The following is a 25,258-nucleotide window of genomic DNA, read 5'->3' as shown; positions in this document are numbered from 1 at the left end:
GCAATCTGGCTTTGAATTAGGAACGATGTTGCGATATCCATTAAAAGTCCTTGTGATGATATAAATGTGATTTCTATCCTTAGTAAGTGTTTCAGAAATGGTTTAACCTTTTACTTTTGTTTGTGGGCTTCTAAATGAATGGCAAATGCTTCAGAAATGGTGCAACCTTTTACTTTTGTTTGTGGGTTTCTAAATGATCCCATGTATTAACTTATAGCAGCTTCGCTATCTGGTTTTCGATTGGGAACGGTGTTGCCATATCCATCAAAAGTCCTTATGACGATATAAATGTGATTTAAATCAGAAGCAAATGTTTGAGAAATGGTTCACGGATATAGTTTCTGTTGAAAATAACACCAAACTGTTTAAGTTTGTACGTGTGTGTCGATTTCATAAAATGTCTTACTGAATTTATCGATCATTACAGTTAATTGATCTGATAATGAAATGATATGACATTTGAATTCTGCTGTCTTGAACATTTCAATTAAGATTGAATGAAAATGTTCTACGTTGCTAGTTGCATTAGATTTTCATGCAGACTGGATTTTAAATCCATGACCATTCAACAATCCGATCAAATCGATTGATCTACATGTTGGTTTAAACTATAAAACCTTTGTTTGTGGGCTTCTAAATGATCCCATGATTTCAGTAATAAAAGCCTCGCAATCGGGCTTTGAATTAGGAACGATGTTGCGATATCCATTAAAAGTCCTTGTGACGATATAAATGTGATTTTAATCCTTAGCAAATGTTTCAAAAACGGTTTTACATTTTACTTTTGTTTGTGGGCTTCCAAATGACCCCATGTATTAACTTATAGCAGCTTCGCTATCTGGTTTTGGATTGGGAACGGTGTTGCCATATCCATCAAAAGTCTTTATGACGATATAAATGTGATTTTAATCAGTAGCAAATGTTTGAGAAATGGTTCACGGATTTAGTTTCTGATCAAATTAACACGACACTGTTAAAGTTTGTTTGTGTGCGTCGATTTCATAAAATGTCTTACTGAATTCATCGATCATTACAGTTAATTGATCTGATGGTGAAATGATATGACATTTGAGTTCTGCTGTCTTGAACATTTCAATTAAGATTGAATGAAAATGTTCTACGTTGCTAGTTGCATTAGATTTTCACGCAGACTGGTTTTTAAATCCAAGATCATTCAACAATCCGATCAAATCGATTGATCTACATGTTGGTTTTAAATCTAATACTGTTGTTTGTTGGCTTCTAAATGATCCCATGATTTTAGTTATAAAAGCCTCGCTTTCTGGCTTTGGATTAGGAACGATGTTGCGATATCCATTAAAAGTCCTTGTGATGATATAAATGTGATTTCTATCCTTAGTAAGTGTTTCAGAAATGGTTTAACATTTTACTTTTGTTTGTAGGCTTCTTATTGAATGGCAAATGCTTCTGAAATGGTTTAACCTTTTACTTTTGTTTGTGGATTTCTAAATGAACCCATGTATTGAGTTATAGAAGCTTCGCTATCTGGTTTTGGATTAAAAGTCCTTGTGACGATATAAATGTGATTTTAATCCTTAGCAAATGTTGCAAAAACGGTTTTACCTTTTACTTTTGTTTGTGGGCTTCCAAATGACCCCATGTATTAACTTATAGCAGCTTCGCTATCTGGTTTTGGATTGGGAACGGTGTTGCCATATCCATCAAAAGTCCTTATGACGATATAAATGTGATTTAAATCAGTAGCAAATGTTTGAGAAATGGTTCACGGATTTAGTTTCTGATGAAATCAACACCACACTGTTTAAGTTTGTAAGTGTGCGCCGATTTCATAAAATGTCTTACTGAATTTATCGATCATCACAGTTAATTGATCTGATAGTGAAATGATATGACATTTGAATTCTGCTGTCTTGAACAATTCAATTAAGATTGAATGAAAATGTTCTTCGTTGCTAGTTGCATTAGATTTTCACGCAGACTGGATTTTATATCCAAGACCATTCAACAATCCGATCAAATCGATTGATCTATATGTTGGTTTTAAATCTAATACTCTTGTTTGTGGGCTTCTAAATGATCCCATGATTTCAGTTATAAAAGCCTCGCAATCTGGCTTTGAATTAGGAACGATGTTGCGATATCCATTAAAAGTAGTTGTGATGATATAAATATGATTTCTATCCTTAGTAAGTGTTTCAGAAATGGTTTAACCTTTTACTTTTGTTTGTGGGCTTCTAAATGAATGGCAAATGCTTCAGAAATGGTGCAACCTTTTACTTTTGTTTGTGGGTTTCTAAATGATCCCATGTATTAACTTATAGCAGCTTCGCTATCTGGTTTTGGATTGGGAACGGTGTTGCCATATCCATCAAAAGTCCTTATGACGATATAAATGTGATTTTTATCATTAGCAAATGTTTGAGAAATGGTTCACGGATTTAGTTTCTGATAAAATTCACACCAAATTGTTTAAGTTTGTTTGTGTGCGTCGATTTCATAAAATGTCTTACTGAATTTATCGATCATTACAGTTAATTGATCTGATGGTGAAATGATATGACATTTGAATTCTGCTGTCTTGAACATTTCAATTAAGATTGAATGAAAATGTTCTACGTTGCTAGTTGCATTAGATTTTCATGCAGACTATATTTTTAATCCAAGATCATTCAACAATCCGATCAAATCGATTGATCTACATGTTGGTTTTAAATATTAAACCTTTGTTTGTGGGCTTCTAAATGATCCCATGATTTCAGTAATAAAAGCCTCGCTATCTGGCTTTGAATTAGGAACGATGTTGCGATATCCATTAAAAGTTCTTGTGACGATATAAATGTGATTTAAATCCTTAGCAAATGTTTCAAAAACGGTTTAACCTTTTACTTTTGTTTGTGGGCTTCCAAATGACCCCATGTATTAACTTATAGCAGCTTCGCTATCTGGTTTTGGATTGGGAACGGTGTTGCCATATCTATCAAACGTCCTTATGACGATATAAATGTGATTTAAATCAGTAGCAAATGTTTGAGAAATGGTTCACGGATTTAGTTTCTGATAAAATTAACACCAAATTGTTTAAGTTTGTTTGTGTGCGTCGATTTCATAAAATGTCTTACTGAATTTATCGATCATTACAGTTAATTGATCTGATGGTGAAATGATATGACATTTGAATTCTGCTGTCTTGAACATTTCAATTAAGATTGAATGAAAATGTTCTACGTTGCAAATTGCACTAGTTTTTCATGCAGACTGGATTTTAAATCCAAGATCATTCAACAATCCGATCAAATCGATTGATCTACATGTTGGTTTTAAATATAAAACTTTTGTTTGTGGGCTTCTAAATGATCCCATGATTTCAGTAATAAAAGCCTCGCTATCTGGCTTTGAATTAGAAACGATGTTGCGATATCCATTAAAAGTCCTTGTGACGATATAAATGTGATTTTAATCCTTAGCAAATGTTTCAAAAACGGTTTTACCTTTTACTTTTGTTTGTGGGCTTCCAAATGACCCCATGTATTAACTTATAGCAGCATCGCTATCAGGTTTTGGATTGGGAACGGTGTTGCCATATCCATCAAAAGTCCTTATGACGATATAAATGTGATTTTTATCAGTAGCAAATGTTTGAAAAATGGTTCACGGATTTAGTTTCTGATGAAAATAACACCAAAACCCTATGGAGTATCAGACACATAAACGACCCTTTCAAAATTTGGATTTCAAATCCAAGATCATTCAACAATCCGATCAAATCGATTGATCTACATGTTGGTTTTAAATCTAACACTTTTGTTTGTGGGCTTCTAAATGATCCCATGATTTCAGTTATAAAAGCCTCGCAATCTGGCTTTGAATTAGGAACGATGTTGCGATATCCATTAAAAGTCCTTGTGACGATATAAATGTGATTTTAATCCTTAGTAAGTGTTTCAGAAATGGTTTAACCTTTTACTTTTGTTTGTGGGCTTCCAAATGACCCCATGTATTAACTTATAGCAGCTTCGCTATCTGGTTTTGGATTGGGAACGGTGTTGCCATATCCATCAAAAGTCCTTATGACGATATAAATGTGATTTTTATCATTAGCAAATGTTTGAGAAATGGTTCACGGATTTAGTTTCTGATAAAATTAACACCAAATTGTTTAAGTTTGTACGTGTGCGTCCATTTCATAAAATGTCTTACTGAATTTATCGATCATTACAGTTAATTGATCTGATGGTGAAATGATATGACATTTGAATTCTGCTGTCTTGAACATTTCAATTAAGATTGAATGAAAATGTTCTACGTTGCAAGTTGCATAAGATTTTCATGCAGACTGAATTTTAAATCCAAGACCATTCAACAGTCTGATCAAATCGATTGATCTACATGTTGGTTTTAAATATAAAACCTTTGTTTGTGGGCTTCTAAATGATCTCATGATTTCAGTAATAAATACCTCCCTTTCTGGCTTTGAATTAGGAACGATGTTGGGATATCCATTAAAAATCCTTGTGACGATACAAATGTGATTTTAATCCTTAGCAAATGTTGCCAAAACGGTTTTACCTTTTACTTTTGTTTGTGGGCTTCCAAATGACCCCATGTATTAACTTATAGCAGCTTCGCTATCTGGTTTTGGATTGGGAACGGTGTTGCCATATCCATCAAAAGTCCTTATGACGATATAAATGTGATTTAAATCAGAAGCAAATGTTTGAGAAATGGTTCACGGATTAAGTTTCCGATAAAATTAACACCAAATTGTTTAAGTTTGTTAGTGTGCGTCGATTTCATAAAATGTCTTACTGAATTTATCGATCATTACAGTTAATTGATCTGATGGTGAAATGATATGACGTTTGAATTCTGCTGTCTTGAACATTTCAATTAAGATTGAATGAAAATGTTCTACGTTGCAAGTTGCATAAGATTTTCATGCAGACTGAATTTTAAATCCAAGACCATTCAACAGTCTGATCAAATCGATTGATCTACATGTTGGTTTTAAATCTAATACTTTTGTTTGTTGGCTTCTAAATGATCCCATGATTTCAGTAATAAAAGCCTCGCTATCTGGCTTTGAATTAGGAACGATGTTGCGGTATCCATTAAAAGTCCTTGTGACGATATAAATGTGATTTTAATCCTTAGCAAATGTTTCAAAAACGGTTTTACCTTTTACTTTTGTTTGTGGGCTTCCAAAAGACCATATGTATTAACTTATAGCAGCTTCGCTATCTGGTTTTGGATTGGGAACGGTGTTGCCATATCTATCAAACGTCCATATGACCATATAAAAGTGATTTAATCATTAGCAAATGTTTGAGAAATGGGTCACGGATTTAGTTTCTGATGAAAATAACACCAAAACCCTATGGAGTATCAGACACATAAACGACCCTTTCAAAATTTGGTTTTCAAATCCAAGATCATTCAACAATCGGATCAAATCGATTGATCTACATGTTGGTTTTAAATCTAACACTTTTGTTTGTGGGCTGCTAAACGATCCTATGATTTCAGTTTAAAAGCCTCGCAATCTGGCTTTGAATTAGGAACGATGTTGCGATATCCATTAAAAGTCCTTGTGATGATATAAATGTGATTTCTATCCTTAGTAAGTGTTTCAGAAATGGTTTAACCTTTTACTTTTGTTTGTGGGCTTCTAAATGAATGGCAAATGCTTCAGAAATGGTGCAACCTTTTACTTTTGTTTGTGGGTTTCTAAATGACCCCATGTATTAACTTATAGCAGCTTCGCTATCTGGTTTTGGATTGGGAACGGTGTTGCCATATCCATCAAGAGACCTTATGACGATATAAATGTGATTTAAATCAGAAGCAAATGTTTGAGAAATGGTTCACGGATTTAGTTTATGATGAAATCAACACCACACTGTTTAAGTTTGTACGTGTGCGTCGATTTCATAAAATGTGTTACTGAATTTATCGATCATTACAGTTAATTGATCTGATAGTGAAATGATATGACATTTGAATTCTGCTGTCTTGAACAATTCAATTAAGATTGGATGAAAATGTTCTACGTTGCTAGTTGCATTAGATTTTCACGCAGACTGGATTTTAAATCCATGACCATGCAAAAATCCGATCAAATCGATTGATCTACATGTTGGTTTTAAATCTAATACTTTTGTTTGTTGGCTTCTAAATGATCCCATGATTTCAATAATAAAAGCCTCGCTATCTGGCTTTGAATTAGGAACGATGTTGCGATATCCATTAAAAGCCCTTGTGACGATATAAATGTGCTTTTAATCCTTAGCAAATGTTTCAAAAACGGTTTAACCTTTTACTTTTGTTTGTGGGCTTCCAAATGACCCCATGTATTAACTTATAGCAGCTTCGCTATCTGGTTTTGGATTGGGAACGTTGTTGCCATATTCATCAAACGTCCTTATGACGACATAAATGTGATTTAAATCAGTAGCAAATGTTTGAGAAATGGTTCACGGATTTAGTTTCTGATAAAATTAACACCAAATTGTTTAAGTTTGTTTGTGTGCGTCGATTTCATAAAATGTCTTACTGAATTTATCGATCATTACAGTTAATTGATCTGATGGTGAAATGATATGACATTTGAATTCTGCTGTCTTGAACAATTCAATTAAGATTGAATGAAAATGTTCTACGTTGCTAGTTGCATTAGATTTTCATGCAGACTGGATTTTAAATCCAAGACCATTCAACAATCTGATCAAATCGTTTGATCTACATGTTGGTTTTAAATCTAATACTTTTGTTTGTTGGCTTCTAAATGATCCCATGATTTCAGTAATAAAAGCCTCGCTATCTGGCTTTGAATTAGGAACGATGTTGCGATATCCATTAAAAGTCCTTGTGACGATATAAATGTGATTTTAATCCTTAGCAAATGTTTCAAAAACGGTTTAACCTTTTACTTTTGTTTGTGGGCTTCCAAAAGACCCCATGTATTAACTTATAGCAGCTTCGCTATCTGGTTTTGGATTGGGAACGGTGTTGCCATATCTATCAAACATCCTTATGAGGATATAAATGTGATTTTTATAATTAGCAAATGTTTGTGAAATGGTTCACGGATTTAGTTTCTGATGAACTCAAAACCACACTGTTTAAGATTGTACGTGTGCGACGATTTCATAAAATGTCTTACTGAATTTATCGATCATTACAGTTAATTGATCTGATGGTGAAATGATATGACATTTGAATTCTGCTGTCTTGAACATTTCAATTAAGATTGAATGAAAATGTTCTACGTTGCTAGTTGCATTAGATTTTCATGCAGACTATATTTTTAATCCAAGATCATTCAACAATCCGATCAAATCGATTGATCTACATGTCGGTTTTAAATATAAAACCTTTGTTTGTGGGCTTCTAAATGATCCTATGATTTCAGTAATAAAAGCCTCGCTATCTGGCTTTGAATTAGGAACGATGTTGCGATATCCATTAAAAGTCCTTGTGACGATATAAATGTGCTTTTAATCCTTAGCAAATGTTTCAGCAACGATTTTACCTTTTACTTTTGTTTGTGGGCTTCCAAATGACCCCATGTATTAACTTATAGCAGCTTCGCTATCTGGTTTTGGATTGGAAACGTTGTTGCCATATTCATCAAACGTCCTTATGACGACATAAATGTGATTTAAATCAGTAGCAAATGTTTGAGAAATGGTTCACGGATTTAGTTTCTTATGAAATCAACACCACACTGTTTAAGTTTTTTGTGTGCGTCGATTTCATAAAATGTCTCACTGAATTTATCAATGATTACAGTTAATTAATCTGATGGTGAAATGATATGAGATTTGAATTCTGTTGTCTTGAACATTTCAATTTAGATTGAATGAAAATGTTCTACATTGCTAGCTGCACTAGATTTTCATGCAGACTTAATTTTAAATCCAAGAACATTCAACAATCCGATCAAATCGATTGATCTACATGTTGGTTTTAAATCTAATACTTTTGTTTGTTGGCTTCTAAATGATCCCATGATTTCAGTAATAAAAGCCTCGCTATCTGGCTTTGAATTAGGAACGATGTTGCGATATCCATTAAAAGTCCTTGTGACGATATAAATGTGCTTTTAATCTTTAGCAAATGTTTCAGCAACGGTTTTACCTTTTACTTTTGTTTGTGGGCTTCTAACTGAATGGCAAATGCTTCAGAAACGGTTTAACCTTTTACTTTTGTTGGTGGGCTGCCAAATGACCCCATGTATTATCTTATAGCAGCTTCGCTATCTGGTTTTGGATTGGGAACGGTGTTTCCATATCTATCAAACGTCCTTATGAGAATATAAATGTGATTTTTATAATAAGCAAATGTTTGTGAAATGGTTCACGGACTTAGTTTCTGATGAAATCAACACCACACTGTTTAAGTTTGTAAGTGTGCGTCGATTTCATAAAATGTCTTACTGAATTTATCGATCATTACAGTTAATTGATCTGATGGTGAAATGACATTTGAATTCTGTTGTCTTGAACATTTCAATTTAGATTGAATGAAAATGTTCTACGTTGCTAGTTGCATTAGATTTTCATGCAGACCTAATTTTAAATCCAAGAACATTCAACAATCCGATCAAATCGATTGATCTACATGTTGGTTTTAAATCTAATACTTTGGTTTGTTGGCTTCTAAATGATCCCATGATTACAGTAATAAAAGCCTCGCTATCTGGCTTTGAATTAGGAACGATGTTGCGATATCCATTAAAAGTCCTTGTGACGATATAAATGTGATTTCAATCCTTAGCAAATGTTTCAAAAACGGTTTTACCTTTTACTTTTGTTTGTGGGCTTCCAAATGACCCCATGTATTAACTTATAGCAGCTTCGCTATCTGGTTTTGGATTGGGAACGGTGTTGCCATATCCATCAAAAGTCCTTATGACGATATAAATGTGATTTTAATCCTTAACAAATGTTTTAAAACGGTTTAACCTTTTAATTTTGTTTGTGGGCTTCCAAATGACCCCATGTATTAACTTATAGCAGCTTCGCTATCTGGTTTTGGATTGGGAACGGTGGTTCCAAATCCATCAAAAGTCCTTATGACGATATAAATGTGATTTTCATCATTAGCAAATGTTTGAGAAATGGTTCACGGATTTAGTTTCTGATTAAATTAACACCAAACTGTTTAAGTTTGTTTGTGTGCGTCGGTTTCATAAACTGTCTAACTGAATTTATCGATCATTATAGTTAATTGATCTGATGGTGAAATGATATGACATTTGAGTTCTGCTGTCTTGAACATTTCAGTTAAGATTGAATGAAAATGTTCTACGTTGCTAGTTGCATTAGATTTTCATGCAGACTGGATTTTAAATCCAAGATCATTCAACAATCCGATCAAATCGATTGATCTACATGTTGGTTTAAAATGTTATACTTTTGTATGTGGGCTTCTAAATGATCCCATGATTTCAGTAAAAAAAGCCTCGCTATCTTGCTTTGAATCAGGAACGATATTGCGATATCCATTAAAAGTCCTTGTGACGATATAAATGTGATTTTAATCCTTGGCAAATGTTTCAAAAACGGTTTAACCTTTTACTTTTGTTTGTGGGCTTTCAAATGACCCCATGTATTAACTTATAGCAGCTTCGCTATCTGGTTTTGGATTGGGAACGGTGTTGCCATATCCATCAAACGTCCTTATGACGATATAAATGTGATTTTTTTTATTAGCAAATGTTTGAGAAATGGTTCACGGATTTAGTTTCTGATAAAATTAACACCAAATTGTTTAAGTTTTTTTGTGTGCGTCGATTTCATAAAATGTCTTACTGAATTTATCGATCATTACAGTTAATTGATCTGATGGTGAAATGATATGACGTTTGAATTCTGCTTAAACATTTCAATTAAGATTGAATGAAAATGTTCAACGTTGCTAGTTGCATTAGATTTTCATGCAGACTGGATTTTAAATCCAAGACCATTCAACAATCTGATCAAATCGACTGATCTTCATGTTGGTTTTAAATCTAATACTTTTGTTTGTTGGCTTCTAAATGATCCCATGATTTCAGTAATAAAAGCCTCGCTATCTGGCTTTGAGTTAGAAACGATGTTGCGATATCCATTAAAAGTCCTTGTGACGATATAAATGTGCTTTTAATCCTTAGCAAATGTTTCAGCAACGGTTTTAGCTTTTACTTTTGTTTGTGGGCTTCCAAATGACCCCATGTATTAGCTTATAGCAGCTTCGCTATCTGGTTTTGGATTGGGAACGGTGTTGCCATATCCATCAAAAGTCCTTATGACGATATAAATGTGATTTTTATCATTAGCAAATGTTTGAGAAATGGTTCACGGATTTAGTTTCTGATAAAATTAACACCAAATTGTTTAAGTTTGTTTGTGTCCGTCGATTTCATAAAATGTCTTACTGAATTTATCGATCATTACAGTTAATTGATCTGATGGTGAAATGATGTGACATTTGAATTCTGCTGTCTTGAACATTTCAATTAAGATTGAATGAAAATGTGCTACGTTGCTAGTTGCATTAGATTTTCATGCAGACTGGATTTTAAATCCAAGAACATTCAACAATCCGATCAAATCGATTGATCTACATGTTGGTTTTAAATCTAATACTTTTGTTTGTTGGCTTCTAAATGATCCCATGATTTCAGTAATAAAAGCCTCGCTATCTGGCTTTGAATTAGGAACGATGTTGCGATATCCATTAAAAGTCCTTGTGACGATATAAATGTGCTTTTAATCTTTAGCAAATGTTTCAGCAACGGTTTTACCTTTTACTTTTGTTTGTAGGCTTCTAACTGAATGGCAAATGCTTCAGAAACGGTTTAACCTTTTACTTTTGTTTGTGGGTTTCTAAATGACCCCATGTATTAACTTATAGCAGCTTCGCTATCTGGTTTTGGATTGGGAACGGTGTTGCCATATCCATCAAAAGTCCTTATGACGATATAAATGTGATTTAAATCAGAAGCAAATGTTTGAGAAATAGTTCACGGATTTAGTTTATGATAAAATCAACACCACACTGTTTAAGTTTGAACGTGTGCGTCGATTTCATTTAATGTCTTACTGAATTTATCGATCATTACAGTTAATTGATCTGATAGTGAAATGATATGACATTTGAATTCTGCTGTCTTGAACATTTCAATTAAGATTGAATGAAAATGTTCTACGTTGCTAGTTGCATTAGATTTTCATGCAGACTGGATTTTAAATCCAAGAACATTCAACAATCCGATCAAATCGATTGATCTACATGTTGGTTTTAAATCTAATACTTTTGTTTGTTGGCTTCTAAATGATCCCATGATTTCAGTAATAAAAGCCTCGCTATCTGGCTTTGAATTAGGAACGATGTTGCGATATCCATTAAAAGTCCTTGTGACGATATAAATGTGCTTTTAATCTTTAGCAAATGTTTCAGCAACGGTTTTACCTTTTACTTTTGTTTGTAGGCTTCTAACTGAATGGCAAATGCTTCAGAAACGGTTTAACCTTTTACTTTTGTTGGTGGGCTTCCAAATGACCCCCTGTATTAACTTATAGCAGCTTCGCTATTTGGTTTTGGATTGGGAACGGTGTTACCATATCTATCAAACGTCCTTATGAGAATATAAATGGGATTTTTATAATTAGCAAATGTTTGTGAAATGGTTCACGGATTTTGTTTCTGATGAACTCAAAACCACACTGTTTAAGATTGTACGTGTGCGTCGATTTCATAAAATGTCTTACTGAATTTATCGATCATTACAGTTAATTGATCTGATGGTGAAATGATATGACATTTGAATTCTGCTGTCTTGAACATTTCAATTAAGATTGAATGAAAATGTTCTACGTTGCTAGTTGCATTAGATTTTCATGCAGACTGGATTTTAAATTAAAGAACATTCAACAATCCGATCAAATCGATTGATCTATATTTTGGTTTTAAATCTAATACTTTTGTTTGTGGCCTCTTAAATGATCCCATGATTTTAGTTATAAAAGCCTCGCTATCTGGCTTTGAATTAGGAACGATGTTGCGATATCCATTAAAAGTCCTTGTGACGACATAAATGTGATTTTAATCCTTAGCAAATGTTTCAGCAACGGTTTAACCTTTTACTTTTGTTTGTGGGCTTCCAAATGACCCCATGTATTAACTTATAGCAGCTTCGCTATCTGGTTTTGCATTGGGAACGTTGTTGCCATATTCATCAAACGTCCTTATGACGACATAAATGTGATTTAAATCAGTAGCAAATGTTTGAGAAATGGTGCACGGATTTAGTTTCTGATGAAATCAACACCACACTGTTTAAGTTTGTAAGTGTGCGTCGATTTCATAAAATGTCTTACTGAATTTATCGATCATTACAGTTAATTGATCTGATGGTGAAATGACATTTGAATTCTGTTGTCTTGAACATTTCAATTTAGATTGAATGAAAATGTTCTACGTTGCTAGTTGCATTAGATTTTCATGCAGACCTAATTTTAAATCCAAGAACATTCAACAATCCGATCAAATCGATTGATCTACATGTTGGTTTTAAATCTAATACTTTGGTTTGTTGGCTTCTAAATGATCCCATGATTACAGTAATAAAAGCCTCGCTATCTGGCTTTGAATTAGGAACGATGTTGCGATATCCATTAAAAGTCCTTGTGACGATATAAATGTGATTTCAATCCTTAGCAAATGTTTCAAAAACGGTTTTACCTTTTACTTTTGTTTGTGGGCTTCCAAATGACCCCATGTATTAACTTATAGCAGCTTCGCTATCTGGTTTTGGATTGGGAACGGTGTTGCCATATCCATCAAAAGTCCTTATGACGATATAAATGTGATTTTAATCCTTAACAAATGTTTCAAAACGGTTTAACCTTTTAATTTTGTTTGTGGGCTTCCAAATGACCCCATGTATTAACTTATAGCAGCTTCGCTATCTGGTTTTGGATTGGGAACGGTGTTTCCATATCTATCAAACGTCCTTATGAGGATATAAGTGTGATTTTTATAATTAGCAAATGTTTGTGAAATGGTTCATGGATTTAGTTTCTGATGAAATCAAAACCATATTGTTTAAGATTGTACGTGTGCGACGATTTCATAAAATGTCTTACTGAATTTATCGATCATTACAGTTAATTGATCTGATGGTGAAATGATATGACATTTGAATTCTGCTGTCTTGAACATTTCAATTAAGATTGAATGAAAATGTTCTACGTTGCAAGTTGCATTAGATTTTCATGCAGACTGGATTTTAAATCCAAGACCATTCAACAATCTGATCAAATCGTTTGATCTACATGTTGGTTTTAAATCTAATACTTTTGTTTGTTGGCTTCTAAATGATCCCATGATTTCAGTAATAAAAGCCTCGCTATCTGGCTTTGAATTAGGAACGATGTTGCGATATCCATTAAAAGCCCTTGTGACGATATAAATGTGCTTTTAATCTTTAGCAAATGTTTCAGCAACGGTTTTACCTTTTACTTTTGTTTGTAGGCTTCTAACTGAATGGCAAATGCTTCAGAAACGGTTTAACCTTTTACTTTTGTTGGTGGGCTTCCAAATGACCCCCTGTATTAACTTATAGCAGCTTCGCTATTTGGTTTTGGATTGGGAACGGTGTTACCATATCTATCAAACGTCCTTATGAGGATATAAATGGGATTTTTATAATTAGCAAATGTTTGTGAAATGGTTCACGGATTTAGTTTCTGATGAACTCAAAACCACACTGTTTAAGATTGTACGTGTGCGTCGATTTCATAAAACGTCTTACTGAATTTATCGATCATTACAGTTAATTGATCTGATGGTGAAATGATATGACATTTGAATTCTGCTGTCTTGAACATTTCAATTAAGATTGAATGAAAATGTTCTACGTTGCTAGTTGCATTAGATTTTCATGCAGACTGGATTTTAAATCAAAGAACATTCAACTATCCGATCAAATCGATTGATCTACATGTTGGTTTTAAATCTAATACTTTTGTTTGTTGGCTTCTAAATGATCCCATGATTTCAGTAATAAAAGCCTCGCTATCTGGCTTTGAATTAGGAACGATGTTGCGATATCCATTAAAAGTCCTTGTGACGATATAAATGTGATTTCAATCGTTAGCAAATGTTTCAAAAACGGTTTTACCTTTCACTTTTGTTTGTGGGCTTCCAAATGACCCCATGTATTAACTTATAGCAGCTTCGCTATCTGGTTTTGGATTGGGAACGGTGTTGCCATATCCATCAAAAGACCTTATGACGATATAAATGTGATTTTAATCCTTAACAAATGTTTCAAAACGGTTTAACCTTTTAATTTTGTTTGTGGGCTTCCAAATGACCCCATGTATTAACTTATAGCAGCTTCGCTATCTGGTTTTGGATTGGGAACGGTGTTTCCATATCTATCAAACGTCCTTATGAGGATATAAATGTGAATTTTATAATTAGCAAATGTTTGTGAAATGGTTCACGGATTTAGTTTCTGATGAAATCAAAACCACATTGTTTAAGATTGTACGTGTGCGATGATTTCATAAAATGTCTAACTGAATTTATCGATCATTACAGTTAATTGATCTGATGGTGAAATGATATGACATTTGAATTCTGCTGTCTTGAACATTTCAATTAAGATTGAATGAAAATGTTCTACGTTGCTAGTTGCATTAGATTTTCATGCAGACTTGATTTTAAATCAAAGAACATTCAACAATCCGATCAAATCGATTGATCTACATGTTGGTTTTAAATCTAATACTTTTGTTTGTTGGCTTCTAAATGATCCCATGATTTCAGTAATAAAAGCCTCGCTATCTGGCTTTGAATTAGGAACGATGTTGCGATATCCATTAAAAGTCCTTGTGACGATATAAATGTGATTTCAATCCTTAGCAAATGTTTCAAAAACGGTTTTACCTTTTACTTTTGTTTGCGGGCTTCCAAATGACCCCATGTATTTACTTATAGCAGCTTCGCTATCTGGTTTTGGATTGGGAACGGTGTTGCCATATCCATCAAAAGTCCTTATGACGATATAAATGTGATTTTATTCCTTAACAAATGTTTCAAAAACGGTTTAACCTTTTAATTTTGTTTGTGGGCTTCCAAATGACCCCATGTATTAACTTATAGCAGCTTCGCTATCTGGTTTTGGATTGGGAACGGTGTTGCCATATCCATCAAACGTCCTTATGACGATATAAATGTGATTTTTTTTATTAGCAAATGTTTGAGAAATGGTTCACGGATTTAGTTTCTGATAAAATTCACACCAAATTGTTTAAGATTGTACGTGTGCGACGATTTCATAAAATGTCTTACTGAATTTATCGATCATTACAGTTAATTGATCTGATGGTGAAATGATATGACTTTTGAATTCTGCTGTCTTGAACATTTCAATTAAGATTGAATGAAAATGTTCTACGTTGCAAGTTGCATTAGATTTTCATGCAGACTGGATTTTAAATCCAAGACCATTCAACAGTCTGATCAAATCGTTTGATCTACATGTTGGTTTTAAATCTAATACTTTTGTTTGTTGGCTTCTAAATGATCCCATGATTTCAGTAATAAAAGCCTCGCTATCTGGCTTTGAATTAGGAACGATGTTGCGATATCCATTAAAAGCCCTTGTGACGATATAAATGTGCTTTTAATCCTTAGCAAATGTTTCAAAAACGGTTTAACCTTTTACTTTTGTTTGTGGGCTTCCAAATGACCCCATGTATTAACTTATAGCAGCTTCGCTATCTGGTTTTGGATTGGGAACGTTGTTGCCATATTCATCAAACGTCCTTATGACGACATTAATGTGATTTAAATCAGTAGCAAATGTTTGAGAAATGGTTCACGGATTTAGTTTCTGATAAAATTAACACCAAATTGTTTAAGTTTGTTTGTGTGCGTCGATTTCATAAAATGTCTTACTGAATTTATCGATCATTACAGTTAATTGATCTGATGGTGAAATGATATGACATTTGAATTCTGCTGTCTTGAACAATTCAATTAAGATTGAATGAAAATGTTCTACGTTGCTAGTTGCATTAGATTTTCATGCAGACTGGATTTTAAATCCAAGACCATTCAACAATCTGATCAAATCGTTTGATCTACATGTTGGTTTTAAATCTAATACTTTTGTTTGTTGGCTTCTAAATGATCCCATGATTTCAGTAATAAAAGCCTCGCTATCTGGCTTTGAATTAGGAACGATGTTGCGATATCCATTAAAAGTCCTTGTGACGATATAAATGTGATTTTAATCCTTAGCAAATGTTTCAAAAACGGTTTAACCTTTTACTTTTGTTTGTGGGCTTCCAAAAGACCCCATGTATTAACTTATAGCAGCTTCGCTATCTGGTTTTGGATTGGGAACGGTGTTGCCATATCTATCAAACATCCTTATGAGGATATAAATGTGATTTTTATAATTAGCAAATGTTTGTGAAATGGTTCACGGATTTAGTTTCTGATGAACTCAAAACCACACTGTTTAAGATTGTACGTGTGCGACGATTTCATAAAATGTCTTACTGAATTTATCGATCATTACAGTTAATTGATCTGATGGTGAAATGATATGACATTTGAATTCTGCTGTCTTGAACATTTCAATTAAGATTGAATGAAAATGTTCTACGTTGCTAGTTGCATTAGATTTTCATGCAGACTATATTTTTAATCCAAGATCATTCAACAATCCGATCAAATCGATTGATCTACATGTCGGTTTTAAATATAAAACCTTTGTTTGTGGGCTTCTAAATGATCCTATGATTTCAGTAATAAAAGCCTCGCTATCTGGCTTTGAATTAGGAACGATGTTGCGATATCCATTAAAAGTCCTTGTGACGATATAAATGTGCTTTTAATCCTTAGCAAATGTTTCAGCAACGATTTTACCTTTTACTTTTGTTTGTGGGCTTCCAAATGACCCCATGTATTAACTTATAGCAGCTTCGCTATCTGGTTTTGGATTGGAAACGTTGTTGCCATATTCATCAAACGTCCTTATGACGACATAAATGTGATTTAAATCAGTAGCAAATGTTTGAGAAATGGTTCACGGATTTAGTTTCTTATGAAATCAACACCACACTGTTTAAGTTTTTTGTGTGCGTCGATTTCATAAAATGTCTCACTGAATTTATCAATGATTACAGTTAATTAATCTGATGGTGAAATGATATGAGATTTGAATTCTGTTGTCTTGAACATTTCAATTTAGATTGAATGAAAATGTTCTACATTGCTAGCTGCACTAGATTTTCATGCAGACTTAATTTTAAATCCAAGAACATTCAACAATCCGATCAAATCGATTGATCTACATGTTGGTTTTAAATCTAATACTTTTGTTTGTTGGCTTCTAAATGATCCCATGATTTCAGTAATAAAAGCCTCGCTATCTGGCTTTGAATTAGGAACGATGTTGCGATATCCATTAAAAGTCCTTGTGACGATATAAATGTGCTTTTAATCTTTAGCAAATGTTTCAGCAACGGTTTTACCTTTTACTTTTGTTTGTGGGCTTCTAACTGAATGGCAAATGCTTCAGAAACGGTTTAACCTTTTACTTTTGTTGGTGGGCTGCCAAATGACCCCATGTATTATCTTATAGCAGCTTCGCTATCTGGTTTTGGATTGGGAACGGTGTTTCCATATCTATCAAACGTCCTTATGAGGATATAAATGTGATTTTTATAATAAGCAAATGTTTGTGAAATGGTTCACGGACTTAGTTTCTGATGAAATCAACACCACACTGTTTAAGTTTGTAAGTGTGCGTCGATTTCATAAAATGTCTTACTGAATTTATCGATCATCACAGTTAATTGATCTGATAGTGAAATGATATGACATTTGAATTCTGCTGTCTTGAACAATTCAATTAAGATTGAATGAAAATGTTCTACGTTGCTAGTTGCATTAGATTTTCACGCAGACTGGATTTTAAATCCAAGACCATTCAACAATCCGATCAAATCGATTGATCTATATGTTGGTTTTAAATCTAATACTTTTGTTTGTGGTCTCTTAAATGATCCCATGATTTTAGTTATAAAAGCCTCGCTTTCTGGCTTTGGATTAGGAACGATGTTGCGATATCCATTAAAAGTCCTTGTGACGACATAAATGTGATTTTAATCCTTAGCAAATGTTTCAGCAACGGTTTAACCTTTTACTTTTGTTTGTGGGCTTCCAAATGACCCCATGTATTAACTTATAGCAGCTTCGCTATCTGGTTTTGGATTGGGAACGTTGTTGCCATATTCATCAAACGTCCTTATGACGACATAAATGTGATTTAAATCAGTAGCAAATGTTTGAGAAATGGTGCACGGATTTAGTTTCTGATGAAATCAACACCACACTGTTTAAGTTTGTAAGTGTGCGTCGATTTCATAAAATGTCTTACTGAATTTATCGATCATTACAGTTAATTGATCTGATGGTGAAATGACATTTGAATTCTGTTGTCTTGAACATTTCAATTTAGATTGAATGAAAATGTTCTACGTTGCTAGTTGCATTAGATTTTCATGCAGACCTAATTTTAAATCCAAGAACATTCAACAATCCGATCAAATCGATTGATCTACATGTTGGTTTTAAATCTAATACTTTGGTTTGTTGGCTTCTAAATGATCCCATGATTACAGTAATAAAAGCCTCGCTATCTGGCTTTGAATTAGGAACGATGTTGCGATATCCATTAAAAGTCCTTGTGACGATATAAATGTGATTTCAATCCTTAGCAAATGTTTCAAAAACGGTTTTACCTTTTACTTTTGTTTGTGGGCTTCCAAATGACCCCATGTATTAACTTATAGCAGCTTCGCTATCTGGTTTTGGATTGGGAACGGTGTTGCCATATCCATCAAAAGTCCTTATGACGATATAAATGTGATTTTAATCCTTAACAAATGTTTTAAAACGGTTTAACCTTTTAATTTTGTTTGTGGGCTTCCAAATGACCCCATGTATTAACTTATAGCAGCTTCGCTATCTGGTTTTGGATTGGGAACGGTGGTTCCAAATCCATCAAAAGTCCTTATGACGATATAAATGTGATTTTCATCATTAGCAAATGTTTGAGAAATGGTTTACGGATTTAGTTTCTGATTAAATTAACACCAAACTGTTTAAGTTTGTTTGTGTGCGTCGGTTTCATAAACTGTCTAACTGAATTTATCGATCATTATAGTTAATTGATCTGATGGTGAAATGATATGACATTTGAGTTCTGCTGTCTTGAACATTTCAGTTAAGATTGAATGAAAATGTTCTACGTTGCTAGTTGCATTAGATTTTCATGCAGACTGGATTTTAAATCCAAGATCATTCAACAATCCGATCAAATCGATTGATCTACATGTTGGTTTAAAATGTTATACTTTTGTATGTGGGCTTCTAAATGATCCCATGATTTCAGTAAAAAAAGCCTCGCTATCTTGCTTTGAATCAGGAACGATATTGCGATATCCATTAAAAGTCCTTGTGACGATATAAATGTGATTTTAATCCTTGGCAAATGTTTCAAAAACGGTTTAACCTTTTACTTTTGTTTGTGGGCTTCCAAATGACCCCATGTATTAACTTATAGCAGCTTCGCTATCTGGTTTTGGATTGGGAACGGTGTTTCCATATCTATCAAACGTCCTTATGAGGATATAAATGGGATTTTTTTAATTAGCAAATGTTTGTGAAATGGTTCACGGATTTAGTTTCTGATAAAATTCACACCAAATTGTTTAAGTTTGTTTGTGTGCGTCGATTTCATAAAATGTCTTACTGAATTTATCGCTCATCACAGTTAATTGATCTGATAGTGAAATGATATGACATTTGAATTCTGCTGTCTTGAACAATTCAATTAAGATTGAATGAAAATGTTCTACGTTGCTAGTTGCATTAGATTTTCATGCAGACTGGATTTTAAATCCAAGACCATTCCACAATCTGATCAAATCGATTGATCTACATGTTGGTTTTAAATCTAATACTTTTGTTTGTGGGCTTCTAAATGATCCCATGATTTTAAATATAAAAGCCTCGCTTTATGGCTTTGGATTAGGAACGATGTTGCGATATCCATTAAAAGTCCTTGTGATGATATAAATGTGATTTCTATCCTTAGTAAGTGTTTCAGAAATGGTTTAACCTTTTACTTTTGTTTGTGGGCTTCTTAATGAATGGAAAATGCTTCTGAAATGGTTTAACCTTTTACTTTTGTTTGTGGGTTTCCAACTGACCCCATGTATTGAGTTATAGAAGCTTCGCTATCTGGTTTTGGATTGGGAACGGTGTTGCCATATCCATCAAAAGTCCTTATGACGATATAAATGTGATTTGTATCATTAGCAAATGTTTGAGAAATGGTTCACGGATTTAGTTTCTGATGAACTCAAAACCACACTGTTTAAGATTGTACGTGTGTGTCGATTTCATAAAATGTCTTACTGAATTTATCAATCATTACAGTTAATTGATCTGATGGTGAAATGATATGACATTTGAATTCTGCTGTCTTGAACATTTCAATTAAGATTGAATGAAAATGTTCTACGTTGCTAGTTGCATTAGATTTTCATGCAGACTGGATTTTAAATCCGAGATCATTCAACAATCCGATTGTTAACACTTATGACAGGCAAAGCGACACTTCGTTAAGTATACGCCGTCATTTAGTGAGTGCCAGGAGCCCTCAAATTACGGCGCTCAAGCACTCACAATGCACCAGGGGCTATAAATACCACTAGCGAATAATAAATCGCGCTCTTCTGCTAAAAAATCTTAAAACGACTTCAGGTAAATAACCAAGCCACATCCGAAATCCGTAAGTTTGTACATATGGTGCCGTGACCAGGATAAGCCGAATTGCTGGTTATTTTAATTTACGGATTCTCGTGAACACAGTGCAATTTTGACGCGAAAACGTACGTTGTAACACAGCAACTATTCCCGTCTATTCACCGCGAACGAAACTACAACATAACCGATCATGCCGGCATCTACTGTTATATTGTCATCTCGAAGGGCAATTTTGCTTGTCTCGCTAGATCGACATGAAAAATTCCTTATCGACTTTATATCGGAACGAGACACGATAGAGATTGAGACGCGCATATCGAAATTCGATCAACTGTCGGCTGATTTGGAAAAAATTCAGTGCCAGTTAGAAGATTCGGCAACCACCGAGGAAGAGGCTCTACACAACGCTGCTTTACGCGATGATTTTGAGCCACGTCTCATACGCGTTCACTCGCAGTTAAAGGCTAAAAGGATGGAAGCTCCTCGAAACATCAACGCAGCACAAAGCTTTGGCACTAGCCCGCTGGTTGGCATCAAACTCCCCACCATCGCGCTTCCCGAATTCGATGGTGATTACATGCAATGGCTTACATTTAGGGACACTTTTGAGGGTTTGATTCATGACAACCCTGAATTGCCGTCCATCCAAAAATTCCATTACTTGCGAGCATCATTGAAAAGGGAAGCCGCTAGGATAATCGAGTCGATCACCATAAGTGCCGCGAATTATGAGATCGCATGGAAAATATTAACAGATCGGTACTCCAACGAGTATCTGTTGAAGAAGCGTCACTTGCAGGCTCTGTTCGGAATGGCTACCGTTAAGCGGGAAAGCGCGTCGACCCCTCATCAGCTAGTGGATGAATTCGAGCGCCACAAAAAAACTTTAAGACATTTGGGTGAAAATACAGAAGCTTGGAGTAGTTTGTTAGAGCATTTACTATGCACAAAACTACCCGCCACAACGCTACGCGATTGGGAGGAACTTGCTTCCACCAATGAAAACCCCAGCTACGAAAGCTTAGTGGCATTTTTGCAACGCCGAATGCGAGTGCTCGAAACTCTGATGGTAAATAATACCGAAGCGCCACCTAGCGGAAACCCTTCATACTTCGTACCAAAGCAAACGACACTCACTCGAGTGACTAGTGTTCCATCCATCCCTCGTGATACACGCAACTGCCTCATATGCCAACATGAGCATAATATCACGAAATGCCCACGATTCATTACTATGAGTCCCGAAGATCGGTATCAACAAGTAATGTCTAAAAGGTTATGCCTGAATTGTTTGCGGGACAATCACCGAGCGCGCGATTGCGCTTCGCAATATAAGTGTCGACACTGCAATTTATCTCACCACACACTGTTGCACACGTCACACAATACGCCCGGCACATTTCCCACTGCATCCTCTACGCCAGCTGCGCGAAATGTTCCGGCACACCCATCACACAACGCAGACGATCACACGGCAAATACACAAAGACACTACGTAGCAGCACACGCAAGCAAGCACACCTATGATAACGTGTTTCTGCAAACTGCCGTGGTACACATTCTTGATGCACATGGCATCATGCATCCAGCACGAGCGCTATTGGATAGTGCCTCTCAGCCTGACCTGATGAGCACCCGGCTCGCTCATCGACTAGGTCTAAAACAAAACCCGATCAACATCACACTTATCGGTGCGGGTCAGTCTTCCACATCGGTGAAGAAATCGGTGCAGGCGAAAATCTCCTCTCGAACGAACCCGTACGAACTGAATGCTGACTTTTTGATCGTGGACAAATTGATCGGTAATTTGCCAGCACATGACGTGCATATGGACAAATGGCAACTACCGTCTAATTTTATGCTTGCCGACCCCCAATTTAGTAAGTCGGCACCGCTCGATCTTATCCTCGGTGCCCGGCATTACCACACGTTTTTCCAAAGCGGGGCGCAATATAAAATCTCGTCGAGCCTTCCTGTCCTCATCGAAAGTGTATTTGGGTGGATAGTGAGCGGCTCCGCATCCTCCTCGAATAGCAATCCTGAAATATGTAACGCGTCTTCCGTCATTTGCATGAGCACGCTTGAAGAATCACTCGAGCGATTCTGGAAAGTGGAAGAGTTACATGGTAGAGATGGTTACTCAACTGAAGAACGGTACTGTGAAAAACTATACCGTGAAACAACGCAACGAGACGATACTGGTCGTTATATTGTCCGCTTACCAAAGCAGCCTGATTTTGAAGAGAAACTGGGATTGTCCAAAGCATCAGATCTACGGCGTTTCACAATGCTTGAAAAACGACTAGAACGCAATCCTGATGTGAAAACAGCATATCATGACTTCATGCGCGAGTATTTGGACTTAGGTCACATGACGCCAATTAATGTTCCCAGCGATCACGAATCAGGATACTATCTGCCACACCACCCTGTATTCAAGGCGTCTAGCTCTACAACGAAAACTAGAGTAGTATTTGATGGTTCCTCAAAAACATCCACTGGATACTCAATCAACGAAATCTTATGTGTTGGCCCAACAGTTCAGGATGAATTGCTGGACATCATCCTTCAATTTCGCACATACAAGGTAGCCCTTGTAGGAGACATCACTAAAATGTATCGCCAAATACTGCTGCATCCAGATGACCGAAAATATGCCCGCATTTGCTTCCGGTTCACTCCGCATTCACCGATCCAATATTATGAACTGAACACTGTAACATATGGATTATCGCCATCGTCTTTCCTTGCAACTCGAACCTTACTGCAGCTTGCAACCGATGAAGGAACCGCATATCCTGTTGCAGCAACCGCGTTGAAACGAAATTTCTACGTGGACGATTTCATCGGTGGTGCAGATTCCGTCGAGGATGCTCGTCGCCTACGAGTAGGACTAGGCGAATTACTTCGCAAGGGCGGATTTGAGCTACGAAAATGGACGTCAAATCGGTTAGATGTGCTCAAAGGATTAACCGCAGATTAGATCGGAACACAGTCAGCGCTGCAGTTTGTACCAGCCGAAACCGTGAAGACTCTTGGGATTTCGTGGGAGCCAGAACATGATGTATTGTCCTTCAAATCCACCATCGATACTGACACATCAAACCTCACCAAACGGAGCATACTTTCCAACATAGCACGAATGTTCGATCCGCTTGGCTTGATCTCTCCGATTATTGTGCGAGCCAAAATTATGATGCAGGAGTTGTGGTTGCAGAAAACCGGCTGGGACGATCCTGTCTCTGCCTCCATCGGTAAAAAGTGGAAGGATATTCAGCAAGACTGGCCACTTCTTTCCAGTTTTAAGATTAATCGCTATGCATTGTTAACTGACACCAGAGTGCAGCTACATACCTTTTGTGATGCGTCAGAAGCAGCTTACGGAGTCTGTATTTATGCTCGATGCGAAAGTCAAAAAGGAGAAGTTCACATTACTCTACTATCGTCCAAATCGCGAGTCGCACCACTTAAACGTGTCACACTCCCTCGACTTGAACTGTGTGCTGCAGTGTTAGGCGGCCAGCTTTGCAACCGAGTCAAGAAGGCGATGGGACTAGACGCAGCAGAATCATTCTTTTGGTCTGATTCTACCATCACCTTAAAGTGGATTAGCGCGGCACCAAACACCTGGGCCACATTCGTGGGTAACCGAGTATCTGAAGTACAGCACTATACACACCCGCGACAGTGGCGACATGTACCCGGCACATCGAATCCCGCAGATTTAGTATCACGTGGCATGTCAGCGGTAGACTTTCTAAAGAGCAAGCTGTGGGCCTATGGTCCAGAGTGGTTGGCACTACCCTCTTCCCACTGGCCCAACTTCATCCCTGACCCTGATGAAGATATAAATCTCGAGATTCGCCACACAAGCGCTGCACCTATTAATACAATTAGCGATCATCCTTGGTTCACGTTATGTTCAAGCTACACGCGACTGTTGCGTATAGTTGCATACTGCATTCGCTTCACGCGTAACTCCAAGGATAAGGTCAGAACTCAACGCACACCATTACACATGACTACACCTTCAGTCATCACTCCGGATTAAATGGAAGCTGCTAAAACTGTGCTATGTCGTTTGGCACAGCAAGACGCATTTTCAACCGAGCTACGACAACTGATGAAGGGCGAGGCCTTGATAAAACAATCTCCGTTACGAAGACTGAATCCGTTCCTCGACAGTCATGGAATATTGCGAGTAGGGGGACGATTGAAGCTCTCCCAACTTCCATATCAAGCCCAACATCCCATTGTGCTTCCCAAAAATCACAGATTCGCTCACCTCATCGCAATTCATTACCACGAGAAACTCATGCATGGAGGTGGACGATTACTACTCTCTCAGATACGGGAAACGTATTGGCCACTTGATGGTAGACATCTAGTAAAAAAAATCGTTCGAAATTGCTTCCGGTGCATACGCCAAGAA

The 25,258-nt window shown here is 35.9% G+C and overlaps 1 protein-coding gene across 1 annotated transcript in view; it reads left to right on the top strand.

The window, feature by feature from the left end:
- LOC128730036 (putative epidermal cell surface receptor) overlaps positions 1-23,809 on the top strand; it is a 61,384-nt gene extending 37,575 nt beyond the window's left edge. Inside the window, exons 2-3 of the mRNA XM_053823115.1 lie at positions 21,052-21,395; positions 22,290-23,809. Coding sequence (XP_053679090.1) covers positions 21,052-21,395; positions 22,290-23,809 — 1,864 coding nt within the window. The remainder of the gene's footprint in view (positions 1-21,051; positions 21,396-22,289) is intronic.
- The last annotated feature ends 1,449 nt before the right edge of the window (positions 23,810-25,258 follow it).

Source organism: Anopheles nili, unplaced genomic scaffold, assembly GCF_943737925.1.
Source record: "Anopheles nili unplaced genomic scaffold, idAnoNiliSN_F5_01 scaffold_11, whole genome shotgun sequence".
NCBI classification, from domain to species: Eukaryota; Metazoa; Arthropoda; class Insecta; order Diptera; family Culicidae; genus Anopheles; species Anopheles nili.
Note: the sequence above shows the minus strand (reverse complement) of the source record. Positions and strands in the feature narration are given on the sequence as shown.